Source organism: Pan paniscus, chromosome 2, assembly GCF_029289425.2.
Source record: "Pan paniscus chromosome 2, NHGRI_mPanPan1-v2.0_pri, whole genome shotgun sequence".
Classification (NCBI taxonomy): domain Eukaryota; kingdom Metazoa; phylum Chordata; class Mammalia; order Primates; family Hominidae; genus Pan; species Pan paniscus.
This window is the reverse complement of record NC_085926.1, coordinates 81,604,549-81,631,746: the sequence shown is the minus strand read 5'-3', so window position 1 is coordinate 81,631,746 and position 27,198 is coordinate 81,604,549. Positions and strand designations below refer to the sequence as shown.

General features: G+C 34.9%; 1 protein-coding gene and 1 non-coding gene across 2 annotated transcripts in view; one reads left to right on the top strand and one right to left on the bottom strand.

The window, feature by feature from the left end:
- Positions 1-25,515, top strand: part of GBE1 (1,4-alpha-glucan branching enzyme 1) — a 276,829-nt gene extending 251,314 nt beyond the window's left edge. Inside the window, exons 16-17 of the mRNA XM_055110157.2 lie at positions 15,995-16,110; positions 24,758-25,515. Coding sequence (XP_054966132.1) covers positions 15,995-16,110; positions 24,758-24,814 — 173 coding nt within the window. The 3' untranslated portion in view covers positions 24,815-25,515. The remainder of the gene's footprint in view (positions 1-15,994; positions 16,111-24,757) is intronic.
- On the bottom strand, positions 5,574-5,762 carry LOC112439528 (U2 spliceosomal RNA). Its single transcript, XR_003027795.2, has one exon. It is a non-coding gene; the product is annotated as a U2 spliceosomal RNA (small nuclear RNA).
- Positions 25,516-27,198: the final 1,683 nt, after the last annotated feature.

Sequence of the window (27,198 nt, the reverse complement as noted above, 5' to 3'; positions counted from 1 at the left end):
CAAAGTGAACACATGCTATTGGAAAATGGCACGAATACACTTGCTGGATGCAGCGTTGCTACAAATCTTCAATTTGTAAAAATGTGTATTTGTAAAGTGCAATAAAGTGCGATAAAATGAGCTAGGCTGGTGCAGTAGTATCATTGGCCTGAAAGATTTCACATTGAGCCTTTCCTTTTAAAGTTAGGCTTTACTTAGTTTATCCAAAATATATGGTTTTTTTTTCTATTTAAAAAATAAATTGTATTAGTCATCTTTATACCTGATACCAGTGTGTTTTAAATAGAGCATTCTATGTCTAAACTAAATTTCTGACATGGATGTTATATTAATTTTCCTTCTGGCCAGTAGAAATTACCTTTTTCAATGAGTATCTCCTGCCTGCCTAAGTGAGATATTATTCGTGTTTCTGACATTTTCCGTGAAGCTCTTCTTAATCAGAATCTCACAGGATCAAACTGAGTGGTCGGTGTTTTATTTACATAAAAGTATTACCTGAGTATCCCAGATGATTTCTTAAAATTAAGATGTGATATAATTACTGGCTCACTAAAATTACCTACGGGCTCCTAAGCATTTTTGAAAGCTGCAACCAAAAGAAGTTTCTGTTTCTCAGAGAAAGTTGGAAATATTAGAGCCAAAAACAGTGTGTTCTTGGAAGCAGTGGATTCAGTTGTAATCATGCATAAGAACCATCTCTAATTCTATTAATGTAGTTTCTGTTGGCCTAATGATGGGAAAATGCCTAATTAATTCCTATAAATAAGCATTAATTTACAAAATTAATTATGGTTATTTTTTGTAGTTATGTGGTATCAGCTGTTGAATAAGGAAAGTGTTTAGATAATATCAAATAAAATTATTTAATTAACATATAACTGAATGAAATGATTACACTCAGTACCTTTTATTGTCACACAATGATCATTTTATTTCAAGAACATTAATTAAAATGAAAAATTATTATGTTTGTATGTAAAATTATAAACATTACTGGGTTTTTTTTTTCTCATGTGTTCTTTGTTATTTAGAGAGAGAGCCAGTTTTCACTTTGCCAGCCTCCCTATTAACATCTGTCCTTTTTGCCAGCCGAAGAAAACAAAGGAAAAACAATTTTCTCCTGTAGTAGCATTATTTTCTAATTCTGAAACATTATTTTCTTCAGTTTGTTCTCTTCTTCTAACATTTTTATTTCCCATTGGCTCATGTAACAAAGATCTCCAGAGGTAATAGGTATTTCTTGTTCTTATATTTGTAAACATAAAGAAATTTGCTCTCATTGCAAGGATAGTGGTTAGCTTGAGCTCTAGAATATTGACTATCTGAGGTTCAAGTTCCATCTCTGCCACTTAGTTTTGTTTTGAAAATAGCCTCTTTGTTTCTTGGTTATTATCTCTAGAACACCTATTCATAGAACTGTTGTCAGAATTAAATTAGTTCATGATTAGTTAACATGCATGCAAGGCTTAACAACAGTGTCGCCCACGTTTGAGCTTAGCAAGTAATAAGGGTAATGGACATCCTTACTGTCATCATCTTCTAAAAATGCATTAGAAACTTTATAATAAAAATGAATTTTTATAAAAAAGAAAGACAAGTAGGTACTAATCCTGTCTGTTGTCTTTTTTCTATTGTCCTACTTTTTGTTTTTTGTTTTTTTTGGGGGGAACAAAACAATAAACACCTTTATTACATGGGTGAAGACAAAACGAGGATATATTTGCCTTTCCGGGCCTTGATTTTCCTAAGACAGAACTCCAACTCTTTGCCCTCTAGCACATAGTGTTTTGTTTTTGATTTTTGTTTTTTCGCATGTCCTAGTTCCCATTTCACCACGACACAGTGATTCCTTTCAGTCCTTTCGCAGTACTGGAATTGAAACTCTTCTGCTCCCTGTTAAATCGCTTCCTCACTCTTGTACTATTTGCCCACCTTTCTTTCTTATTTCCCTTTCTCTGTATCCTGCAGCACTGTCTTGATTTCTTTTTCTTTCCACCTATTCTTCATGTTATCTTTTTTAAGATCTAAATCCATTTATTCATTTTTCTTGCACTTTTCCCTGAAAAATTCACCCACCCTTCAGCTATCAGCTCTATGAAGATGTTCCCTAATGATTCTCCCCACCTTGACCTATGCCCTATTCACCAAGCAGTGGGCAATTTTGTGATGTTTAATGACTGTTAGGCAAAACTGGGCAGCATGGAATTATAAATTTTTGAAACTGAAAAACTCTAGTATAACCCAGCTCAGCCCATTCAAATTAAACAAAATTACTTGGGTTAAGATATATATAAGCTTATTTTTTTTCAATTTTTATGAGAATTTAATTAGATTAGTCGTATGAATCATGTGTCTGAAATACAAGCTTATTTTAAGAGATCAAAATTAGTACCAAAAGTTAAATTTGCATGGCAATTTACAATATGTGAATACTTTTATTTACATTAACCCATCTTATCCTCACATCATCTCCAGTGATACTGGTTAGGCAAGCATTTTTTGTCCTCAATCTACATGTGAGGATCAGAAAGATTTATAATTTTCACAAGGTTGTATTTCTAGTCATTGAATAAATGTGATTTAAATCTAGTTTCTCTAAATTCAGTACAGTTTTACATTTGGTCACCAGATAATTCATCTTTTTGTTGCCCTCTAGAAATGCCATTGAAGTACATGAAGTGTGTCTCACTAATTTTGGTTTTTTTCTCTATTTATATTTGTAGAGGTTAATGATGCCTTTGACTAAATGTTTTTCTGCAGGGTAATACCATCCTGGTTTCTGACACTCAAAAGCACAGATGAATGTTAGTGGAAAAATTTTTTCCAGCTGTATGTATATATATCTTTTTAAGTTCTACTTTTATTTAGATTCATAGCATACATGTACAGGTTTGTTACATGAGGTTCTTTTGTTTGCTTGCTTTTGTTTTCGTTTGTGTGTTGCGAAGTTTTGGGTTGTGAATGATCCTATCAGCCAGGTAGTGAGCATAGCACCCAGTAGGTATTTTTTCAGACACTGCCTCCATCCCACTCTCCCGGCTCTAGTAATCCCCAGTATCTATTGTTTCCATCTTTATGTTCATGTGTACCCAATGTTCAGCTCCCACTTATAAGTGAGAACATGCAGTATTTGGTTTTCTGTTCCTGTGTTAATTCACTTAAGATAATGACCTCTAGCTACATCCATGTTGCTGCAAAAGATATGGTTTCATCTTTTCAATGGCTGTGTAGCATTCCATGGCATACATATACCACATTTTCTTTATCCAATCCACCATTCCTGGGCACCTACGTTGATTCCCTGCCTTTCCTATTGTAAATCGTATTGTGATAAACATACAAGTGCATATGTCTTTTTTTTTTTTTTCTTGTAGGACAATTTATTTTCCTTTGGATATGTAGCCGGTAGTGAGATTGCTGGGTTGAATGGTAGTTCTGTTTTCAGTTATTTGAGACATTTACAAGCTGCTTTACACGGGGGCTGAACTAATTTACTTCCCACCAACAGTATATAAGTGTTCCCTTTTCTCTGCAGCCTTGTCAGCATCTGTTGTTTTTTGACTTTTTAATAATAGCCATTGTGTCTGGTGTAAAACGGTATCTCATTGTGGTTTTGACATGCATTTCTCTAATAATTAGTGATGTTGAGCATTTTTTTCATGTGTTTGGTGAACGCTTGTATGTCTTCTTGTAAGAAGTGTCTGGTCATGTCTTTTGCCCATTTTCTAATGGGGTTATTTGGTTTTCGCTTGTTGAGTGTTTAAGTTCCTTATGAATTCCATAAGACTCTGGATATTAAACATTTGTCAGATTCATAACTTGCAAATATTTTCTCCCATTCTGTATGTTGTCTGTTTACTCTGTTGATTGTTTCTTTTGCTGTTCAGAAGCTCTTTAGTTTAAGTCCCACTTGTCAATTTTTGTTTTTGTTTCAGTTGCTTTTGATGAGTTAGCCATAAATTGTTTGCAAAGACTGATGTCAAGAAAGGTATTTCCTAGGTTTTCTTCTAGGGTTTTTATAGTTTGAGTTCTTACATTTAAATCTTTTGTCCATCTTGAGTTAATTTTTGTATATGGTGAAAGGTCGAGGTCTACTATCATTCTTCTTCATATGACTAGTCAATTACCCAGCACCATTTATTAAATAGGGAGTCCTTTCCCCATTGTTTATTTTTGTTTTAAAGCATAACTGATAAATAAAAATTATCTATATTTAAAGTACAGTGTGATGTTTTGATATACATATACCTTGTGAGATGGTTACTACAATCAAGCTAATTAACATATTCCTCACCTCACATAGTGACCATTTTCTTGTGTGTGTGTGAGAATGCTTACGGTCAGCTCTCAGCAAATTTCAAGTATATAACACATTATTATTAACTGTAGTCACTGTATTGTACATTACAGCTTCAGAACTTACTCATCTTATAACTGAAAGTTTGTATAAAATATCCCTGTGCATGTGTGTTTAAAACTCCCTTTGCTTATTTTTTATTTTTTATTTCCATAGGTTTTTGGGGAACAGGTGGTGTTTGGTTACATGAGTAAGTTCTTTAGTGGTGATTGAGATTTTGGTGCATCCATCACCCAAACAGTATAAAATGTACCCAATTTTTTAAATGCATATGGGGAAATGTTTACTTTGAATCTTTCTCCTCACAATAATTAATCTGATGTAGTTACGGGCTATGTGCCCAGAAGTGCTCAGGAAAGACTGAAGTGATGATGCAGATATGCACACCTGCAAGCTTTGCTTTACAGTTTTTCATGGGACACTAGTTTAGCCCCTGTTCTTCGGCTTTCTAAAGCACTGAGTGAGACCTGTACTGTGATTTTCTATCTAGTCTTAAAAGAGAAAGAGGACTATACATTAACTATATGTTACACCAAGTAAGTTAAGACTTCAAATAAAGAAAAATTATGTTTCTACCACCACAGCTAAAATAATCAGATTTCCAAATTTTAAATATATTAAAGTTTATGCACTTTGCAGGCTTTATCTGCAAGATGGTGGTAGAGTGGTAGAAACTGTTATACCTAAGAGCATATTCTGGCCCTGCCAAAATATTAGATATATTATTTTGACAAACCCCTTTGATGTTCTGTGCTTAAGTTCAGTCGTTTTTATAGAGAAAGCTAACCAGTAAAGTAGATATGGAAAGTCTTTGAGTTTGTGCTGACTTGAATAAACCTGGAATCATGTATCCATGTCAACTAAGAATTATATAAAATGTTTATCTTCAAGGCTCATACCAATCAGAATAGTTAACTTGAGAATTAATTGCTTCAAACTAACATGCATTTATTATAAATTATCCAAAATGAAGGATTTTTATATTATAAATATTCTGTTATAAATTTATAAAGAATATGAAGTCTTTTAAAATGTCTAAGTTAAACTTTATAGGTAATGAAATGGAATTGTGATAGAAGTTATATTTATACAGATCTTACATGTTAACTCTGTGAAACAAAGGGAAAAATTCAAGTTTGGTCTTTGATGACCAAAGTAGTATGAAATTATTTCTCAAAGTTTAGCAAAAACATGCATAGATTAAAAATTAAAACCCAAGGAGGAGACTGCAAAGGAAAATAATGAAAAGACACTCACTCAAATGCCAGATTCTAATCTAGGTCCTATATGGCAGAGAAAAAAAAGAAATTTCTTATATAGATTGTATTTTAATAATGAGAGACAAAAATTCAACTGATAAGAACAGATACTACACTTGATCTTAGCCAAAAGGCTGAGAAGCAAAAATGTAATAATTAAATTTATAATATGTTAAAAGCTGATAATACTATGGTGAAAAATCAAGGCAGGTGCAGGAGAGTGTGTGTAGGTATTTAATTTTCAGGTAGGATTGTCACCAAAAGCTCTCTCAGTATTTCTCATAAACTTGAGAAGTACCTTCTTTTTTATAAAAAAAAAAAAAAGACAAACCCTAAAATTTAAAAAAAGACTCTAGTCCTCAAAGAGTTCTATGTACTGTATGATTAAACTTTAATGTAAAAATTTTTAAATAGCAAATTCTAGTGAGAACAAAGACACAGAGAAAGAGGAATAGAAATAAAGATCATAAAGGAAGAAGAGGCCAAGTCAAGTATAAAAAGTAAAATAAAGAATTAATAGACCCACTTTTATATTTTTCATCTCTTGAGACAGCAATTTAAGTGAGCCAGGGTCTATAGTAATAATAGCCACAGCAGCTAGTAATTTGAGTACTTTTCCCAGTGCTACATAGGGTGTTAAGCACTCAATAATAGATTGCTTCAGTTAATGTCTACACCCACCCTCTGATGTGTTACCTCCATTTACAAATGAGAGACTGAGCCTCCAGGAAGTAAGTAACTTACTCAGAGACACACAGTTAGCAATTGGTAGGACTGGAATTAGAATGCAGTTGTTAGACCCTAAAGCTCATGGAGATACTCACCATATTTTAGTGTTTTAGAATGCTGTCTCCTATCCCTGTCTTTCTGCCTGAAATGGCTCAGATAATGCTTTCTTACTGCTTATGATTGTCTTTATTTTTCAGAGACGTCCCCGTTTCCAATTATGTTTTTATTTAGCTATATTGCACTTGACTGCATTGAAGGCTGTTCCCAGAGTAAGTTTGTTTGGGGGAAGGTGTTTATAGCCTGAATCAAAATTATTTTGAGTTTAAAAGCACAATTTTTTTTAAAAAAGGTGTTGAGTCTGCAGGGTGTAAACTCATTTTGATAATAAAAGATGTGGTTAAAAAGGTGAATAAAAATCTGTTATTTTTTTCTTTTTCAGTTTTAAATAATTGCCATCGCTTCATCAGAAAATTGAATTTACAAGTTCTTTGGATAATCCTAAAGGCACAGACAGACAGCAGCAGTTTTAGGAAGAGGTTAGTGCAGAAGTGTGAGCACATTTTTCTATTTTTCTTCCTTCTCAAATTATTGAGAAACAGTGACACTTTTTAGTTTAAGTTATATAATCTTCTAGGATACAGAAAAGTTTCTAAGTAGGTTAGTCAGAAGTATTCCGTAAAGTATTTAGAATAATTGTCCTATTTACATAGAGAAATAGGTAGTACTCAAAATTTTGTATTACCATTTGATTTGCTATTTACTGATGTGTGTCATTAAGCATGCTTAAAAATAAACTAATAATTTGCATGAAAATACATTTCAAAAAGCATAGTAATCCAATAATTAACCTGGTAGATAGTGACATTTGAGCCCCTCATCCTTTGAGCTTGTTTTATTGCTATTTTGCATTGTACAGTTTCTAAAAATGTATGGCTGAAGAAGCATACTTGCAGGGATTGGAGTTTATTTTGTAGTGTAAAACCAGAAACCTTTTGTTGATGAAATGAGCACATCCTAGACTATAATAGAAATATGCTTCTGTTTTGCACTTAATTAAAATGTACGGTTGTCATTTAAACTTTTAACGAAGACAGTGTTCACACATTTGAATGCATATTTAGCTTATTCATGAAGATCTTGCTTTTTTCAAGGTCATTAAAATTTTAAGATAATCTAATAACAAATATATATATATACACATATATATATACACACACACATATATGTATAAAGAAAAAAGTTGCATTTGGCTTTTTTTGTATTTTAAAATTTGCTTTGATTACATTCATTAGTAAGTTCTCTGTTTTTTTGTTTGTTTGTTTTTGAGACGGAGTCTTGCTCTGTCACCCAGGCTGGAGTGCAGTGGTGCAATCTTGGCTCACTGCAAGCTCCACCTCCCAGGTTCACGCTATTCTCCTGCCTCAGCCTCCCAAGTCGCTGGGACTACAGGTGCCCGCCACCTGGCTAATTTTTTGTATTTTTAGTAGAGACAGGGTTTCACAGTGTTAGCCAGGATGGTCTCGATCTCCTGACCTCGTGATCTGCCCACCTCGGCCTCCCAAAGTGCTGGGATTACAGGCGTGAGCCACCGTGCCCGGGCAAGTTCTCTGTTTAATTCCACATTACTTTCTTATAAATTTTATTTTAGAAATATTATAATATTGGGGGATTTTTAAAAGCTAAAGTCAAGGAGATAAAAAAAAACTAACTGGATATTTTCCATTGAAAGAAATATAATCATAAAGGTCACATGGCCATAAATAGTTTTGAAAAGTAATTAAAATATCAGAACTCTCATTTTTTTTGACTTATGTTTTAAGTTCAGGAGTACAAGTGCAGATTTGTCATATAGGTAAACTTGTGTCATGGGGGTTCATTGTACAGATTATTTCATCACCAACGTATTAAGCCTAGTACCCATTAGTTATTTTTCCTGATCCTCTTCCCTCCTCCCACCCTCCACCCTCTGGTAGGCCCCAGAGTGTGTCGTTCCTCTTTATGCGTCCATGTGTTCTCCTCATTTAGCTCTGCTTAAGTGAGAACATGCAGTATTTGGTTTTCCGTTTCTGTGTTAGTTTGCTAAGGATAATGGCCTCCAACTCCATTCATGTCCCTGCACAGAACATGATCTCATGCTTTTTAATAGCTGCATAGCATTCCATGGTGTATGTGTACCACATTTTCTTTATCTAGTCTGTCATTGGTGGACATTTAGGTTTATTACCTGATTTTTCCATTGTGAATAGTGCTGCAGTGAACATGTGCCTGCATGTGTCTTTATAATAGACTGAATTATTTTCCTTTGAGTATGTACCCTGTAACGAGATTGCTAGGTTAAATCGTATTTCTGTCTTTAGGTCTTTGAGTAATCACCACACTGTCTTCCACAATGTTCAAACTAATTTATTGGTAGGAATATATCATTCCTACCAATGGTGTTTAAGTGTTCCTTCTCCACAATCTCGCCAGCATCTGTTATTTTTTGACTTTTTAATAATGGCCCTTCTGCCTGGTGTGAGATGGTGTCTCTTTGTAGTTTTGCATTCCTCTAGGGATCCGTGATGTTGAGCTTTATTTCATATGATTGTTGGCTGCTTGTATATCTTCTTTTGAAAAGTGTCTGTTCATGTCCTTTGCCTACTTTTTTGTTGGTGTGTTTGTTTTTTTCCTTGTAAATTTGAGTTCCTTATAGATGCTGAATATTAGAACTTTGTCAGATGCATAGTTTGCAAAAATTGTCTCTCATTCTGTAGGTTGTCCATTTACCCTGTTGATAATTTCTTTTTCTGTGCAAAATCTCCCTAGTTTAATTAGATCCCATCTGTCAGTTTTTGCTTTTGGTGTCTTCGTCATGAAATCTTTGCCCTCGCCTGTGTCCTGAATGGTATTGCCTAGGGTGTCTTTCAGGGTTTTTATAGTTTTAGCTTTAGATTTAAGTCTTTAATCCATCTTGAGTTAATTTTTGTATATGGTGTAAGGGAGGGTCCAGTTTCAGTCTTCTACAAATGGCTAGCTAGCAGAACTGTCATTTTTAATGATGACTGTTTAAGTTTAATGTGTACTCTAGATCACAGAAGTAAAGATAGAATTACCTAAATAAGATACACAAATACACACACACATACACACACACACCCCCACCACGACACCCCTCCACCACACACTAACAGACCTGCACATTCATTATCTATGTAGCAATATATCACAAGTCTTTGCCACTCCTGCATTTGGAAAGAGACTAGAGAAAGAAACCGAAAGTTGTAGTTCATAGCCTTTTCTGTGATTCAGGACAATAAAGTAGGCATAATTTGGCTACGTTTATAAAATAAATGGACAGATCTATTTGAGATGCTAGATAGCTATAACCTTAGGTTTTCTGGAGTACAACCAGCAATAAATAAAATTCAATCCATGTAACATAAAAAGGGAAGGATTGTGTTGGAACATTGTGGCAAGCCCTGTGCTGTATAGATCTCTTCAGACTACTAAAATCATAAAACTCTCCTTGCTTTTCAGCAACTGTTCTTACCCTACCAGACATTTGTTTACATTTCCATTAATTAAAACATTCCTTAGAATTTTGAACCTGATATTTTCTGCCTTCGGTATAAATTCTCTTTCCTGGGGTCACTTAGCTCATGGACATTATTTTAATCATGGTAATATGAATGGATTGATTAAAGAATTAGATATAAAATAACATGCTAAATTCATATTCCAAAAACCTACATTATTTCACATTTTAGCCTGTCTTCAGTTGGAATGTATCTTACAATATTGATGTGGTAGTGATATTTTTTCACTTTATTAGAGATATATAAAATAATTCATCTTGAAATGGGTGATGTCTTAGATTTGAAGATACATTGTAACTTACCCGCTCTGCCATCGTTATAGTCGTCTAGTCACTGGAGAACTCTTCTTTTTGTCACTCAATTTGAAACCTCAAGGGTTGTACCTTACAATAAATTTCCTTAGCTTCATCAGTGGGAGTGAAGTGAGTTTAGTGCAGAATGATATAAATGATAGTACTTCTTACATCAAAATCCTTATACTTTGAACAGACACTTTATCAAGTGCCTGAGCAAACACAGCAGCTTTTGAAGTATTTGAAGAGCCATTGAGTTTAAGAGTCTTCATGCCTTCACTGTTCTTTAATCTTATTAGTACAGGCCTCCTTCAGAACACTGGCTCTTCCTTGGTTCAAATTTAAGGACATGGATTATAAAATAATGGCTGAAAACTTATCTACTTCAACCTGTTGATAGATATATCAAATACTTAGGAAGCTCTTGAATTTAAAATAAGAAATCATAATATTTTAAAATGCTATCCAAACTGATAGGGACCTATTTGATCTCCTTTTAAAAAAAAACTATTAAAAAATTTTCATTCTTTTCCCACTGTATTTTTTTCCAGTTGAACAAGGTAAATTTTATGGTCCAGTGTTTTGTATTTACTAATAAAATGATCAAATGGACCAAATAAGAAATGGACTAGAACAAGTATAGTAAATCTCAGATATTCAGACCTCAACATTACTTTTAGGAATGGCAATCTTGTATATCTAATTATGTCAGTAATTTAGATGGATATCATTTTATCTGATTTTTCTATTTTTATTCTTCTCTTATCATTTTCATTCTGTCCTCTTTATGCTTAGAATGTGATATGTTTTGGATATTTGTCCCCTTAAGATCTCATGTTGAAATGTGATTCCCAGTGTTGGAGGTGGGGCCTGGTAGAGGTGTTTGGGACACGAGGGAGGATTCTTCATGAACGGCTTGATGCCCTCCCCATGGTAACAAGTGACTTCTCACTCACATGAGAGCTGGTTGTTTAAAGGAGCTTCACTTCTCCTCCTTGCTCTCTCTTGCTCCCTTTCTTGCCATGTGACATTCCTGGACCCCTTCTCCTTCTGCCATGAGTGTAAGCTTCTTAAGGCCCTCACCAAAAGCAGATGCCAGCACCATGCTTCCTATATGTATGGTCTGCAGAACTGTGAGCCAAAATAAACCTCTTTCCTTTATGAATTATCTCAAATATAACAATATGAAGAATTTCAACCTGAGAAATAAACAAGAAACTGTATATGAAAACACTGCCGTATTCTTGGCATAAAATTGGTGCCGCATATAGAGAGTAAAGTAATCAGATCTACATTTGACTTACGCGCACCTCCCAACTCTACCACTTAACAAGCTGTCTGCCTTTGGGCACAACTGCTCTCCCCTTCCACTTCTGATTCCCTAATTCAGTCTCAGTTTCCTTACTTTTGAGTACTGTCACTTGTACTTCTGAAACTCAGTCTATGTCTCTCCTTTCCCACAGTCAGAGATTAGCCATACTTAACTATCCTTGGACTGTTGTTAGACTCCTGACTGCTTTTCCCGACTTAGTCTTTCCACCGTCTGTTTTATACTGTTTACAACCTCCGGGTTAATTTTTTTTTATTGTGATACACTTTCTCAAGAATTTTAAACACTATCACACTTAACTAATAAAATAAGTCTTAAGACCCTAACCCAGCCTTCAAAAGTCTTCATATATGGCTCGTCCCTCATATTTTTCTTCCTTGACTCTCCCTCTCATTGCATATTGCTTTTTGTTCTATTTACGCATGTTCATATGCATGCCTAATCTCCCTTTACAGGCTGTGAGTCACATGTACATGAAGACCATGTCTTCGTTATTTTTGTTTCTTGCACAATATCTTGTACATTGTATGTACTTAGTAAATGAATGGCGGAGTAAAGATAATTTATTGTACTTTCCTCAATTATAAAAAACAATATATGTAATTTGGCTTTTCTTGGTAAGTCAGTGTTGTCATTCTGAATATCAGTTTCAAAGTTTTATTGGGAAATTGGGAACCTATTATGAGAAGGTCCTCTGCAAGGCATAGGGAGGTAGCTATGGATAACAGATGACCTTTTAAGGTGTCCTGCTAAATTTATCTTGTGTGCTATGTATTGGAAACCATATAACGAAGGTAGTTTAAAATAAGTATACATTGGCTTTGAGTCATATTTTCAGAGATAAATTTTCACAGAAAAAGGATGATGTAGGAATTGTGGTGCTGTGTGGGTCCCATATCATGTATGTACATATGTGTGCATCTGTGTGTATGTGTGTGCACATGAGAGTGAGGGAGTACCCAAGTGAGAGAACATGTAAAACAAACAAATCAGTTGCTCAAATAACCTGCTTGAAAAGGCTTGTTCTAATTCTAAGCAGTATTCCTAAAACATGTAGTTTCCTGATACTTGAATAATATATGGTAGCAATTCACAATTATAAAGCTCTTTCACACGCATTACCTTTCACTTAGTGTTTAAATTTGTAGAAATTTCTGGATTTTAAAGGAAATTTCTGGATTTTCTAAAGGAAGCTATTGTGTTCCCTGGGCAATGTAGACATAGAACTGGGTGATTGCACAATTGGATGCAGAAAATTTTTTTCTTTAAATTATAGGCCAGAGAAACATGTCTAAACCGATGTTTTGAAACTTTCTCTATGGCTTTTATAAGCTTTTCCTTTATGGCTACCAATTATATAAAGTAAGTAGATTCTAACACTTTCAATATGATGATCTCTTTCAGTGTCAAAGAGAAATGAATCCTTATATAGCAATTGTTCTTTTACTGTCCTTTGATTGAGAAAAGTATACACAAAAACTATTAAATTTTGTGACTTTAAAATTGCATTTTTTGGTGTGTGAAGCTCAGTCTGTACTTTATTGTGGGAAAAGCATGTAAAATGATGGACACATGATTTTTATTTTACTATAACACTGAAAATAACGATTAAATATTATTTAATTCTGTGTCAGAGAAATAATTTTGTTGAGAACATTCTCCTTTATTAAGAGAGAAAAAAAAAAAGCATTCCAGGCATGGTAGCTCATTAATCCCAGCACTTTAAGAGGCCGAGGTGGGCAGATTGCTTGAGCTCAAGAGTTCGAGACCAGCCTGGGCAACATGGTGAAACCCCATCTCTACGAAAAATATAAAAATCAGTCTGGTGGCATGTGTCTGTGTCTGTGATCTCAGCTACTTGAGAGGCTGAGGTGGGACAAATTGCTTGAGCCCAGGGAGGCAGAGGTTTCAGTGAGGCAAGATCGTGCCACTACACTGCAGCCTGGGTGACAGCCAGACCCTGTCTCAAAAAAAAAAAAAAAAAAAAAGTGCCCCTAAGTAAATGAGGGAATTCTTATTTTTAGTTTTGCAACCTTAAATAATTTTCCTATAACATTTTAAAAATTGTAATTCAGGTGACTAAAATGAAAGTGTTCATAGGAGGAAATAATCATCTCTACTATTAGTGAGAAGTTGAATTTGGTTAGGAACGGGTTCAGAACATGCTACCCCAAAATATGCCACTTTGGCTTATTGATTATTTTGAGCTGAAGCTGTTTGAGAAACAAGAGATGGAGAAAGAGCTCTTTGATCTCCTCCTTTCTACCTAAAAGCAAATCATAAAATTGCCCGTGAAAAAGTTGTCTTTCCTGTGCCAGGAATAGGAGGACATTCTCATCACCAGACGTTGGGAAGCCATGCCGAAACAGACCTGTACAAACAAACCTACTAAAATAACCCCTGTCTTCCATCAGTTTCCCCCATATATTTCCTCGTTGTTTTCCCACAATTTACTGCCCCCCGCACAAGCTCTTGTGTCTTGTCACATTCCCATAATTGATCATTCATTGTGTAAAAGGCACATTAAATGTTTGGGTCTAATGGTTTCTTTCCTTTTTTCTTTTTAACTTTTAGGTTCAGCGGGTACATGTGCAGGTTTGTTACTGGGCAAACTGCCTGTTGTTGGGGTTTGGTGCACAGATTTTTTTGTCACCCAGGTAATAAGCATAGTACCTGATGGGTAGTTTTTCCATCCTCACCCTCCCCCAACCTTCTACCCTCAAGTAGGCCCTGGTGTGTGGTGAATTAACACAGGGACGGAAAACCAAATACCTCATGTTCTCACTTACAAGTGTGAGCTAAACATTAAGTAACATGGACACAAAGAAGGGAACAATATAATCTGCATTTTAATAGTAAAAACATGTACATTCTTTGAAATACAGTGTCAAACGTGTATAACAACATAGTTTAGTCTTTAGACAATGCCTAATGCATATATAGATTCCCAACCCCTTGTAATAACATAACTACTTACTCAGTGAGAACTTACAATAACATGACTACCAGTCAGTGATTCTTAACACCTAGGTTGGGAACCATTGCTTTTGATGATATGCTTGCCTTATTTAGCCACTGCTATCAAAAGCCTACGTTGTGAACCAGTAATTCATTAATTGATATTTTAATTCAGTTGTTTTTTAAAGTATTCTAGAACATTACTCTCTAAACTGTACTGTTTTAGTTTTTGGAAGATTTGTCAAAGTATTTTGAAGAACAAAAGCTAAACTTCTATGTTAATAGTTTTTTTTAAATTCTACAATATTTCATTATTTGCCATGTCTTTGATTATTTATTTTCATTATCCATATTTCAGCATTAAATATATTGGTAGGCTCAAATCATTTTCAGCTATCTTGAGTGACTTTAAATGTCCCTGTGCCTGGTAGTCATCATTTGAATCTCGGTCTTTCTCTCTTTCTCAACTCAGTAATATTCTGATTATCAGTTTCAGTTTGAATTAGAGAAGGCTGACCTGGATTGACTAAAATGGAGGCAACACTACTAGAAAAAGTTTCTGTAGCGTGTCCATCTTCATCTCTGACTTAGACAAAGATTTTCAAGGGTTGAAAATGATGGCTCATTGTTCCTTGCTCACAGGTTCTATTAATGTGATAATGTTTGCAGTAATGATAATATACTAACATTTCTGAGATTAATGATATATTTTCCAGGAAATCAAAACAAAAAGCACTTAAATTATCTGTATTTCTACTTAGGCTAGAAGAAACAAGATTTCTAAGGTACCAATGCATATTTAATTATAGATTTTTGTATCAAGTACCATTTCTAGACATTTTGAGCCTAATAAATTTGAACATAATGATACCTTTTATTAATTTTGCTGTAAATATGCTAATACTATATAACAACTTATTGTGAAAAATCAGATGTTCAGTACAGATGCAATGATGCATTTCTTTTTTGAATATTTTTTATCTGAAGTTGATTCAATTCACAGATGCAAAATCCACAGATATGGAGGACTGACTGTATGTATTTAGTAATATATCTAGCAGACACATGGAGATAGTATAACTATTAGTAAATATTTAAAAGATGACTACATGTTGAACTTATTCTTTATGGCTTGTCTTGGTAGAAATAATATAATCTCAAGGAGCAAAATTTCTATTCAATTTGGAGAAGAATTTATAACAAGTGGAATGGGTTGCTTGAAGAGAAAAGTAGATTAGGTATGTTTCGTGCCAGGCTGGGTGATCACTTGATGAGTCGTGATGGAAGTATAACAGGGATCTCATGAGTGTGTGCAGTAGATAGCCTATAAAGCCCCTTTCAGACATAAAACTATAAAAGAAGAAATGAGTTCTTAGCACAAATTATGATTTAACACTGCTCAAAAACTCACTTCTAAATTGCTCTCTCAGCACGTATTTTACAATGTCTCATTCAACTCCTCAACTGTTGTGAATTCCTTAAGAGCTGTACATTCAAAATTGTGCTAGATTCAGATGCAGCGGAATATGGAGGGCATCAGAGACTGGACCACAGCACTGACTTTTTTTCTGAGGCTTTTGAACATAATGGGCGTCCCTGTTCTCTTTTGGTAAGTAAGTTTCTCAACATATTTCCTGCTATTTTAATTTACTCTTTTATTCTTATAGTAATGTTTTTGTTCAAATAAACAACTCTTCAAATAAGCAACATGGAATAAAAGCATGAAGGAAAGGGGTTAGGGAGAGGGGACTACGCTTGGCCAGATGTAATGTGTAAAAATTGGGTTTTGGAAAAACTAATAGTAAAGGATATTTAGGGGACAATTGGCAAAAATTAAATATTAATAGGATTCAAAACTGTTTCTCAAGAAATGAGCAGAAGGCAGTTTTTTTATTTTTCTTTCAATTATGAACATTTCTATTCTTTATGCAACATTTCACTTTCCTTCTGTTCTTGTTTTCTCCATAACATTTTATATTAAGCAGATTTCTACATTATTGACTAGCAGATGAAGTTTAATTTAAAACACCTTAAAGGAGTCAATGAAAAATGTATCTTTCTTTTCTTTCATGTAGTAAATTGAAGACTGAATTCACTCTAGTTATAAAATTCTCTGGATTTTTTATATTACTGAATGAAGCATTATATGACATAACTAATTTTTGCATTGTGGTGTTCACACAAATAGAATGTTAGAATGTTGCTTTAAACTACTATGTTTAAATTCTTTAAAATATGTAGAATTTAGTAAGTTTCTAGATTCAGAGGAATTCATTATTTAATTTATGGCCATATAGTAGGTTCAAAACCATATCTACCATTCCTAATTCTAGGACGTACCTAACAAATACATGACTTTACCATAGCTGTTAAAGTTCTTATTTTATTAAATTCTCTCACTTTTCAAAGGTTTAGATAGAAGTCAGGCATGAGAATCTCTATGGTACCCCTAGGTCTTCCATCTTTCTACTGTTTTCCCACTTCTCAGAGTGATGCCAGCACTCCACTTTGTAAGCTGCCATATTATATATAAAAGTGATATGCCAAAGATCATAGCATAAAATCATTGAAAAGAGCAGGGATTACAAAGAGTGAGTTGCTGGATTATGGGTTGTGAGGAAAGTGGAATGGAAAATCCTGTGAGAATTAGGTGTTGCCCTAAATGTATGTGTGTGCATATGGGTGTGTGTTGATGATGACACTGATACAGCTTTAGATATATTTGGAGAAAGATATATATTTTTAAGAGAGAGGGCTCAAGGGTGCTATCACATTCTTAAAGGAATTATTACTGTAGTCTGTGAGAACATTCAATTTTGACACATAAAATAAGATTGATAAAAATAGTTTTGGAAGTGAATACGAATATTACCATAAAGTTCTGAAATAATCAAAAGAGTTAGATGCCCTTAGGGGTTAGGAAAGATGATTCAGCTCACAAAGGGGAGTCATTGGGAAGGAGCAACTGATTGCAAGCAAACTGAACTTTCACTGATGGAACTAGACTGAAAGGACTTGGAAAGACTCAGACAGCAAAATTCTTACATAGCCAGCTTTTCTAAATGTCCGTGTACCCCAACAGGGTTCTGTTATGAAGAATTTGAAGGTATAGTGAAAAGATCACAACACGCCATGGCACAGGACCTGGAATCCTGACCCTTGTCTGCCATTTACTTACTGAGAAATTGATTAATTTAACTTTTTTTGCACTGCAGTTTCCCCCACCTGTAAAATGAAGATGATTCATATTATCTTCCCTACAGCAAGAGATTCTTAGGAAGCAGAAACTCTTTAACATGCCCAAGCTTTTTGGAAACTGTAAAATGCTATTGCACATGTATTTTAAAGTTGTTCTTGCCATGGAGAGGCAATTATTGTTCAGTCGTTTAAACATGTCAAAATACTAAGTGTTTCCAGGACACACAATTAAGAATACCTTCTCCCAGCTTTGGGGAAATGATCTTCTTAGGCGACGGCTCAGACTCTTTTGAGGTGGGCAGAAAATATCTTGGCATCCTTTCAATTTTGTGAGAGTAAAGATCTGCTGGCATAATTAAAACAAGCCAACCAACAAGTGGCAGCAACATCAGGAGATTACTTTTCAATCACTAATCGAATTGATCTCACCAGTGTGGAAAATGCAGTTGTAAATTATCAGGTAGAATAAAGAATGTCTCATAAGTATCAGTAATACATAGAGGAGGACAGCACTGCAAGGACATGGGAAACAGAAAAGAGCTGAATGCTGCCTGCAACAGAATTGTAATCCAACACAGCCGTGAGATAAGGGCTAGCTCTCTCTTCCCAGCAGCAACATCTTGTTTTGGATGACTACAGTGCTTCAGGAATTACTCGTTTAAATACACCTTTAGGCTCCAGATGATAAGATCACTCATTTTAATGTGAGATTAAGGGAGCCCACACAGAGGAGTAAAATACAGAAAATCTAGACAAACGGGTTTTCTTTTTACCTAAGTTATTCAGCAAAGAGCCAGAGGAAGAAAAATCACATTAACAAATGTACCTATTCTAATAATGCTTCATTATAAGAGAACTCCTTATTAAACTGAGTCGTATGTGCTGGGATCCAGTGGAGTTGCTTGAACATGATCATAAGTGCTGTAGGTCTTATACCACTTCCAGTGAGATCACTCATACCTCCCATACTCGCAGACTAAAAGGAGGAAGAACAAAACACAACTTTTCCTTCTTCCATGAAATTTTTGCCCATCATAACTAGTACACAGCATTTGCTAAAGCTTAATTTGCAAGCTTAATAATCCAAAGGATCTGCTGAATAAGTGTCAAATCTGTTTTCAAAGATAGCAACAAACAGCCCGAAGGAATCTTAAAATAGCCATACATGCTGCAGCATCAGCAGGTACCGCTCTAGCGTTGTCTCTGTGTGCTCCCTCAGTTGAAACTGTGAAGCCGGGGATAACTGCATGTATACCGCCATTGAAATGTATTTGCTAAGGTCAGAGTATGTCACAAATGTCCAAAAGCGATAGGGCAGAGCTCTGCCAGTCTGCTTTACTGGCAGTTATTGGAAACTCCATTTTAGCATAATCATTTCTCTATATTTTGATTCCTGATACCGGAACTTAATATGTTAACCTATATGTTAATCAGTGCACTGGAGGCAGGGGACTTCCTTTCTCTCCTCTGATTCATAAAACCAAATTCCATAGCACAAATGGGAGATAAGAGATTATTGAGCCTTAAATGAATTAGATTTCTTTACAGTAACTGAATGATGATGCTGAAAATGAGAATAAAGCAGTAGGTTTAGCACTAATTACTTTGGCAATTAGGTTTCTTATCAATAAGAAGTAGATGTATTTACTCTCATTCTAAATTTGGAGGTTCAAAAGTAGACTTGATTTAAATACAGGATTTGGCATAGATGTATCACTTTTATTGCCCCTCAATTGTAAGTTTTAATACAGCTTAACAGTTGGAAAATATCTTCTGCTCTATTCAAAATTATGAAAATAGTTTTTTAGAAGAAAGAAAATCTTGATTTTTAGTTTACTTTTTTAATGTATATAAGTTAGATGAGCTAATATACATTTCTGTACAGAAATACTAGAGTCACTTTTCTCCTAACCCCAATGCAAAATAATGAGAATTAGAATACAAGAATAACATTTATTTTTTCTTAGAAAAGTATTTTATGAACTAAAGCATGTATGTGAAAACTAAAATTATTTTATATCATCTTTATATTTTTCAAAAAACTGTGATTTTTATTATAAAAAAAGTGTTTATGTAGACTATGAAAGAATCTGATGACTTTTTCATTGAATGATGTTTGTTTGTTTTTTGTGAGACGGAGTCTCACTCTGTTGCCCAGGCTGGAGTGCAGTGGTGTGATCTTGACTCACTGCAACCTCTGCCTCCCAGGTTCAAGCACTTTTCCTGCCTCAGCCTCCCGAATAGCTGGGAGTACAGCCGCACACCACCATGCCCAGCTAATTTTTGTATTTTTAGTAGAGACGAGGTTTCATCATGTTGGCCAGGCTGGTCTCAAACTCCTGACCTCAGGTGATCCACCTGCCTCGGCCTCCCAAAGTACTGGGATTACAGGCGTGAGCCACTATGCCCGACCCACTGAATGATGTTTTCATTCTACCAGAATTATATGTGTATGTGCTATTTCTAAACTTAACAATTTCTAAGGGAATTTTTTAAATTGCCCTTTAAAGTATTAAATATTTTTTCATTTTAAAATTTTCTTTTTTTAAATGTTTGACACTGTGTTTTCAAAGACTGTGTAATTAAATTTTGCAAGTCAATTATTAGTCCTAGAGGAAAATACAGTCCTAGAGGAAAATAACATTTTGCCTGAATGACATAAAATAGAGCATTGTGTGAGCAGTTATTGTCTTAGCCACACTCATGGTTAGTGAGTCAATTAAGTCATTAAAGTTGTCAAAATAACTGAGTAGATTAGCATGCATTTGACTCTCTTCATAAATGAATTGGATTGTACTGTGCTATTCTGACTCTTTGTGAAGAGCAGACTATTAATATAGCTAGAAAGAAATGAAACTCATGGCTGTATACTACGTTGTCTCATGTTCTTAAGGCGATTCTAGGTATAAAATGTTTAGGGCTTACAGGCTAATAAATGAGCATATGAGATATGTTTATCAGCATGCATATTATCATGAATGATAAGTGGCTTCTATATACAGGTACATCAATATACTTTTTATGTTTAAATATACTTAAATGATTGTGTTTAAATCTACTTAAATGTGTTCATGTTTCTTTTCTCTTGCCATATTAATCAAAACTATTTTATAAATTAAAATGATAAAATGAGAATTACAGAGCCAATACTTAGGCTAAATTTTAGGAACCCCAAATTGTTCATGTCTGTAATTGTCTCATCATAAGGGTTAGCTCTGATTATCTTACGTTCTTTAGTATAATCAGTAGTAGTTTTCTAACCACTAAGAAAATTGATTTACATACTCAGAAGAAAACTCAAAATTCCATAAATAGCCATAGTTAAGAAAAATCATTGGCTTAGGGAAATTCTTCCATGTTGCCTATACCACAAAGGCTCTGGAGCAATATAAACACATTCTGGTAATTAACACTGCAGTGAAATATATGTATATTATTACAAAGTATTTCTGTTAATGATACTGTACAATTGTGAACCAAAGGGTTTTTTTTAGCATATTGCATTAAGAGGTCTCTAAGTATGATGGAACTGTCATTATAAACCTCCTTACATAAAAAGACCAGCATCAGTTAGTGAGTGTTCTTGGAGCATTTTTTAACCATTAAGTGCCACAATGGGAATATATTGCAGTGCATATGTTACAAACCTGGAACTTTGTTATGGCATCCTTTAAAAAAAAAACCCTCTCGGCTGGGCGTGGTGGCTCACGCCTGTAATCCCAGCACTTTGGGAGGCCGAGGCAGGCAGAACAGCTGAGGTCGGGAGTTCGAGACCAGCCTTACCAACATGGAGAAACCCCGTGTCTACTAAAAACACACAAAAAATTAGCCGGGTGTGGTGGCGCATCCCTGTAATCCCAGCTACTCGGGAGGCTGAGGCAGGAGAATCACTTGAACCTGGGAGGCAGAGGCTGCGGTGAGCCAAGATTGTGCCATTGAACTCCAGCCTGGGTAACAAGAGCGAAACTCCTTCTAAAAAGAAAAAAAAAAATTTAGACAAGCTAAATTTAGACAAGCTAAAATGCCAAAACATCAAAGAGTAAGACTGGTTCTAAATTATCATTATGTAATTATTATATTTCATTAATGAAATAATGAGGTTATGAATGAAACAGTAGATATCACAATTGCATAGGATCCAAATCTGAGATATGTCACTATAACACGCACTAACAGAGACCTGTCATTATTTATCCTAGGCCTGTCTAATGTGTTTCATTGCAACTTTCCCAGGAACCTTGGACTTATCAGGGTCTTTTTACCTGCATTGTAGGACAATACTCTATAAGAGAAATGTTTTCAATGTAGAGGGAACTGAAATTCTCTTGTCCAGTTTCTGGTTCTACTGAAATGTTTAGATTGGTTTTCACTTTTAGATTGCTCATGGCAGAACAATTCAGAACCATTCAAATTGTAACCTTCTGTCCCACTGATTAGTTAAATCCAGTTACTGTGATCCCCAAAATGAAATATGTAGACTATGACTAGCTGCGGTGGCTCACGCCTGTAATCTCAGCAATATGGGAGGCCAAGGCAGGCAGATCACAAGGTCAAGAGATTGAGACCATCCTGGCCAACATGCAGAACCCTCATCTCTACTAAAAATACAAAAATTAGCTGAGTGTGGTGTTGCGTGCCTGTAATACCAGCTACTCAGGAGGCTGAGACAGGAGAATGGCTTGAACCCGGGAGGCGGAGATTGCAGTGAGCTGAGATCACACCACTGCACTCCAGCCTGGTGACATAGCAAGACTCCATGTAAAAAAAAAAAAAAGAAAGAAAGAAAAGGAAGAAAGGAAGGAAAGGAAGAAAGGGAGAAAGGGAGAAAGGGAGAATGGGAGAAAGAGAGAAAGAAAGGAAGAAAGAAAGGAAGGAAGGAAGGAAGGAAGGAAAAGAAGAAAGAAAGAAAGATGTAAACTAGACATCCTAATAAGTACATGGGAAACTCCTTTAGAAGGGTAGGTCACTTTCTCAATTTGTACATGTTTTGCTAAGATGTGGGGAGGGAATGGGTTGAATCAGGCTGTTTTTTTTTTTTTTTTTCTCCTTCTTTGCTTTGGTTTGTGTTCATTTTGTCTGTAGCTTGATTATGGAAATGTGCCCTCCTTTGGACTGGGTCTGTCTGGATCTTTGGTAATAGTCCTGCTTTATTCGTGGATAACTCCAGCTTCCTTTTATTGAATCAGTCTCGTAACATCTTACGTATGACAAAGAGAAAACATTTCATGGAAAGGATTGCATTAGCAGTGAAATTCTGATGTGGTATGATAGTTATGAGATATTAAATACAATGTGTAAACTCTAGGGAAACAGTTTGTAGCACTGAAATACATGGTTTTCTCACACTTAGTGACTACATGGATGTAATATTTATCTTTTTGGAAATACTGTATTGCAAAACAGAACATGAGACATTGAGTTACACAGCGACTGCTGGCATTTGTTAATCTTTTGCAGATGACTTTCATTTCCTAAATCACTATTACTTTGAATTGAAGATTAGAAAAACTCTTCTCTAGCCATTAAATCCAGAATATAAGTGCCACCATTTTAAAACTGCTTTAACTTTTGATGTTAAAAACCAACCAGCTGTATCAATATGTCTGATTTTTTTAAGAGTAGTATGGGTTCTTTATTGTGGAACCTTAAGAGAAAACATTTGTAGAGTTGAGATGCATTGGACATACAAGTCTCATTCAGTGAAAATCAACTGTTCTATTTGTTTGATTTTTTTCCTAAAGTCATGTTTGCTTTGCACCTTCATTCTGGTTCTAACCTCTGAAAGCTTTTTTTTTTAAACCATCAGGCAAGCTTTCATTTAGAGATAAAGTGACTGAAAATAGTAAAATATCAGCAAAGTCAGAAGTGAAGACAGATTGTCACAATGACAACTATCTACAATATTATTTTTACTGTTTGCTTTGTTAATACTTAGATATGTTGTTTGAACTAGCATATAAATAAGCATTAAGCAGTTCAAATCACTTCTCAATTTTATTAAAAAATTTCAGATGTATTAGAGAATATCTTGTTAAATACGCACCTATTGATCCACTATTATTCCTTTGTTCATTGTTCATTTTTTTAATTCAGTCATCAACATCTACCTTGTTCAATGGCACCAACTGAGAGTTAGAAATAAAACGTATGACTTCTGCCTTTGTAAAGCTCATAGTCTAATGAGGGAAACAGATGGTAAACTTGAAAAATCATTCACAAATTGTGTTAAGTGTTCAGAAAGAAACAAAAAAGCTGCCATGATTGGAAAAGAAGAACTTATCATATCTAGGGTTGTCAAGGAAAGCCTCTCCACATAGCTGGGATTTTTCCAAGAGATAAGGAACCAGCAAGGCAAAGAGCGTTTACAGCAGAAGGCACATCATAGGCAAAGATCCAACAAAAGGGGAGTGTTTGTTGTGTCCAAGGAACTGAAAGGCTCCTGCGGCTGGAGTGTAGTGGGTGAAGATGCAAGCAAGGAGCTGAGCTGGGATACCAGATGTAGGCAGGGAGGAGCGAGTCAGGGCTGTGCATGCCATGGAGAGAATCTGAATCCTAGTTTAAGTGCAGTGGCAAGCTTATTCATTGGTTTAAATTGAGAGTTAGGATTCCTTGTATTACATTTCAGTTTTTGTTCTTGAAAGGAAAAAAAAAGACAAGATTAAAAATAAAAGTGTCTTGATGCAAAACCAGTGCCTTGTATATTGCTTTTCTTCATCTAAACGAAGTAGTAACATTGCAAACTGTGGGGCAGCCTTCCTTCACCACCTGATACAGCCTCAACATGGCAGTAACAGGGCCATTCACGTCATTCTTGCGTAAGGAGTATTGGTTTTCATTAAGTCGTATGGCCCCCTCTAGTGGTGGTTGCTTTATGGTAGTCATGTTGCTGCCAGAACTGTTGGAACTGTGAAATTGAGCCTTCTAAGAGCTTGTAAAATTGTAAAGGTAACTGTAACTTTAGGCAGATGTGAGACTGCGTCATGCCTATGTTTCTTTGACATAATGACAGGCCGTTTGGTACTTTCTTCAATTGCACTGACATAATTGTTTTGACGTAGGTGTACATTCCAAGCAGAGTGGCCCTCATCCTTCAGAATGTGGATCTGCCGAATTGAAGAGGCCTGATTTCAGCTCCACCAGATGCAGATTTGTGTTTTGTTTTCTTGTTATCACTGTCACACAGCTTATAACATGTATGCTTTTCAGAATGCAGTTGTCTAGCCAAACCATCAGGTGTCTGAAATTCAATATTGGTTTATGCAAATACAGCAAACTTTTATTTAAGTAGATGGGAGAATATGTTTAAAATATTAGGAATCCTAGACCATATTTTCAAGTCATCTTAGCAGCTAGGATTCTCAAATGGAAGTGTTATATATAATATGTTAAAAACATTTTGCTTTCCTGGCTAATTATTTGATCCTTTTAAATTCAAATTTGAATCATTTGTCATGTATGATTATTTCTGTTAAATGTACACAATATATAAGATGGATATTTGGTGGCTCTATTTGTTCTGATATCTTTTGGTCTAAATTATGAGGTACCAAGATTGTTTCTTTCTTTTTTTTCAAATTGTGTTTAGAAATACTGTAATAAATATGCAGTAGTGATATAAAGAATTATATCCAAGGTAATATAAAAGCCATTACGTATGAAATCATCCATGTCTCATTTTGTGTTTTATTTTGTGATCTCTTGTCCACTAAGTATCATGTTAAATGCCAGCACCTCAGTCTTTCTGAAGCCCTGAAATGGTAATTGTAGCACTTCAGAAAATGTCTTTCATTTCAATCAATAAAAAGCTTTTGTAAAATTGCCTTTGCTAATGTTTATTTTGCTATACTATTATAGGGCTTGATTATAAATGAATATTATTGTGCCTTAACTCTAATACCTTCTCCACATACATTCACATCTACATGATAGACTAGGAAGCGTGGTGATTAATTTTTTTTTTAGGCACAATTTTGTAACTTGAAATCACACTAACCAATTTTGATATCTAAGCTACTCCTTCGTTGTAAACCTGAACACTTTTAGAAGCTAAACTAAGTATCTCCACTCAGTAGAATACTTCTTCATGAATTTGCCCCTTGGTTAATTAAATACCAGGTCACAGGTCTAAGATCAGTGATTCATAACTGAGAGATTATAATGCACTTATGGGACATAAAGTATCTGTTACTTTTTTAAAAATAACTAATTTTTCCCTAATATTAATACTGACTGCTTGTTTTTTGTTTTTAGCCTGATTATTTGTGGTTAATTAGAAATGAGTTCTTTCATTAAAAACTCAGTAGGAGAGATAGGCAATAGAAACATTTTTACAGCCAAGCCTATACTGTATATTAAACATCATCCTTAAACTGTTTTAAAATAAAGCCGTGAGCATCTAAGTGTGAAAGGTGTTATTTACTTTAACTTCTAAACAGAATAGTAGTTTGATTTCCTGAAAGAATCAGCAGTGCCAGCTGATAATGATACATGCTGGGGAAAATTACTGAAAGTCATCTGTAATGGTTTTCCCATTGCATGGACATTATTAATATCTTAGCACTCGCATGGTCTGTGTACTGTGAGTTATTGGTTGAACACAACGCAGAATCATGAAGCATGATATTTCGTGTTGTAGTTTATAGTTCCTTAATTTTGCATGTGTTCTATATGAAGAGATATACTGTTTATTAGGTATAGTTTTTAAATTACAATAAATTATTTAACACCTGGAACACATTTACTTTTCATTTTGACCTCTGGCAAAGTGAGGAAGAACGGACTAATTATATGCCATATTTTCATTATATTGATTGATTTTGCTAATAGGTTCTTTAGATTTCACAGTCTAAAGTTAGGATTTAACAATGTAATGTAAGTTAATTGCCCCTGTCAAGTGCCCTTCTCCCCCACCCAGAAGAGCAATAAATGCATGTTGCTAGGTAGGAATTACAAAAACCCATACAAACAAATAAAATATTAAGAGTCCAAAATGGAAAGCAGTTGGGTTATATCACAGCATAGAGGACCTTTATGGAACATTCTAATATTCTAATATTTTTTACTGTAGGACTTTTCATTTATGTATCAGTAACATTCTCATTGTTATGTCATCTTCTAGGAAGTTCTTTATTGGCTAAATGTTTTCAATAATCAAAACAGAGAGTATGGCCATTTTCACGATATTGATTCTTCCTACCCATGAGCATGGAATGTTCTTCCATTTCTTTGTATCCTCTTTTATTTCATTGAGCAGTGGCTTGTAGTTCTCCTTGAAGAGGTCCTTCACATCCCTTGTAAGTTGGATTCCTAGGTATTTTATTCTCTTTGAAGCAATTGTGAATGGGAGTTCACAAGGTAATTTATAGATTCAATGCCATCCCCATCAAGCTACCAATGACTTTCTTCACAGAATTGAAAAAACTACTTTAAAGTTCATATGGAACCAAAAAACAGCCCGCATCGCCAAGTCAATCCTAAGCCAAAAGAACAAAGTTGGAGG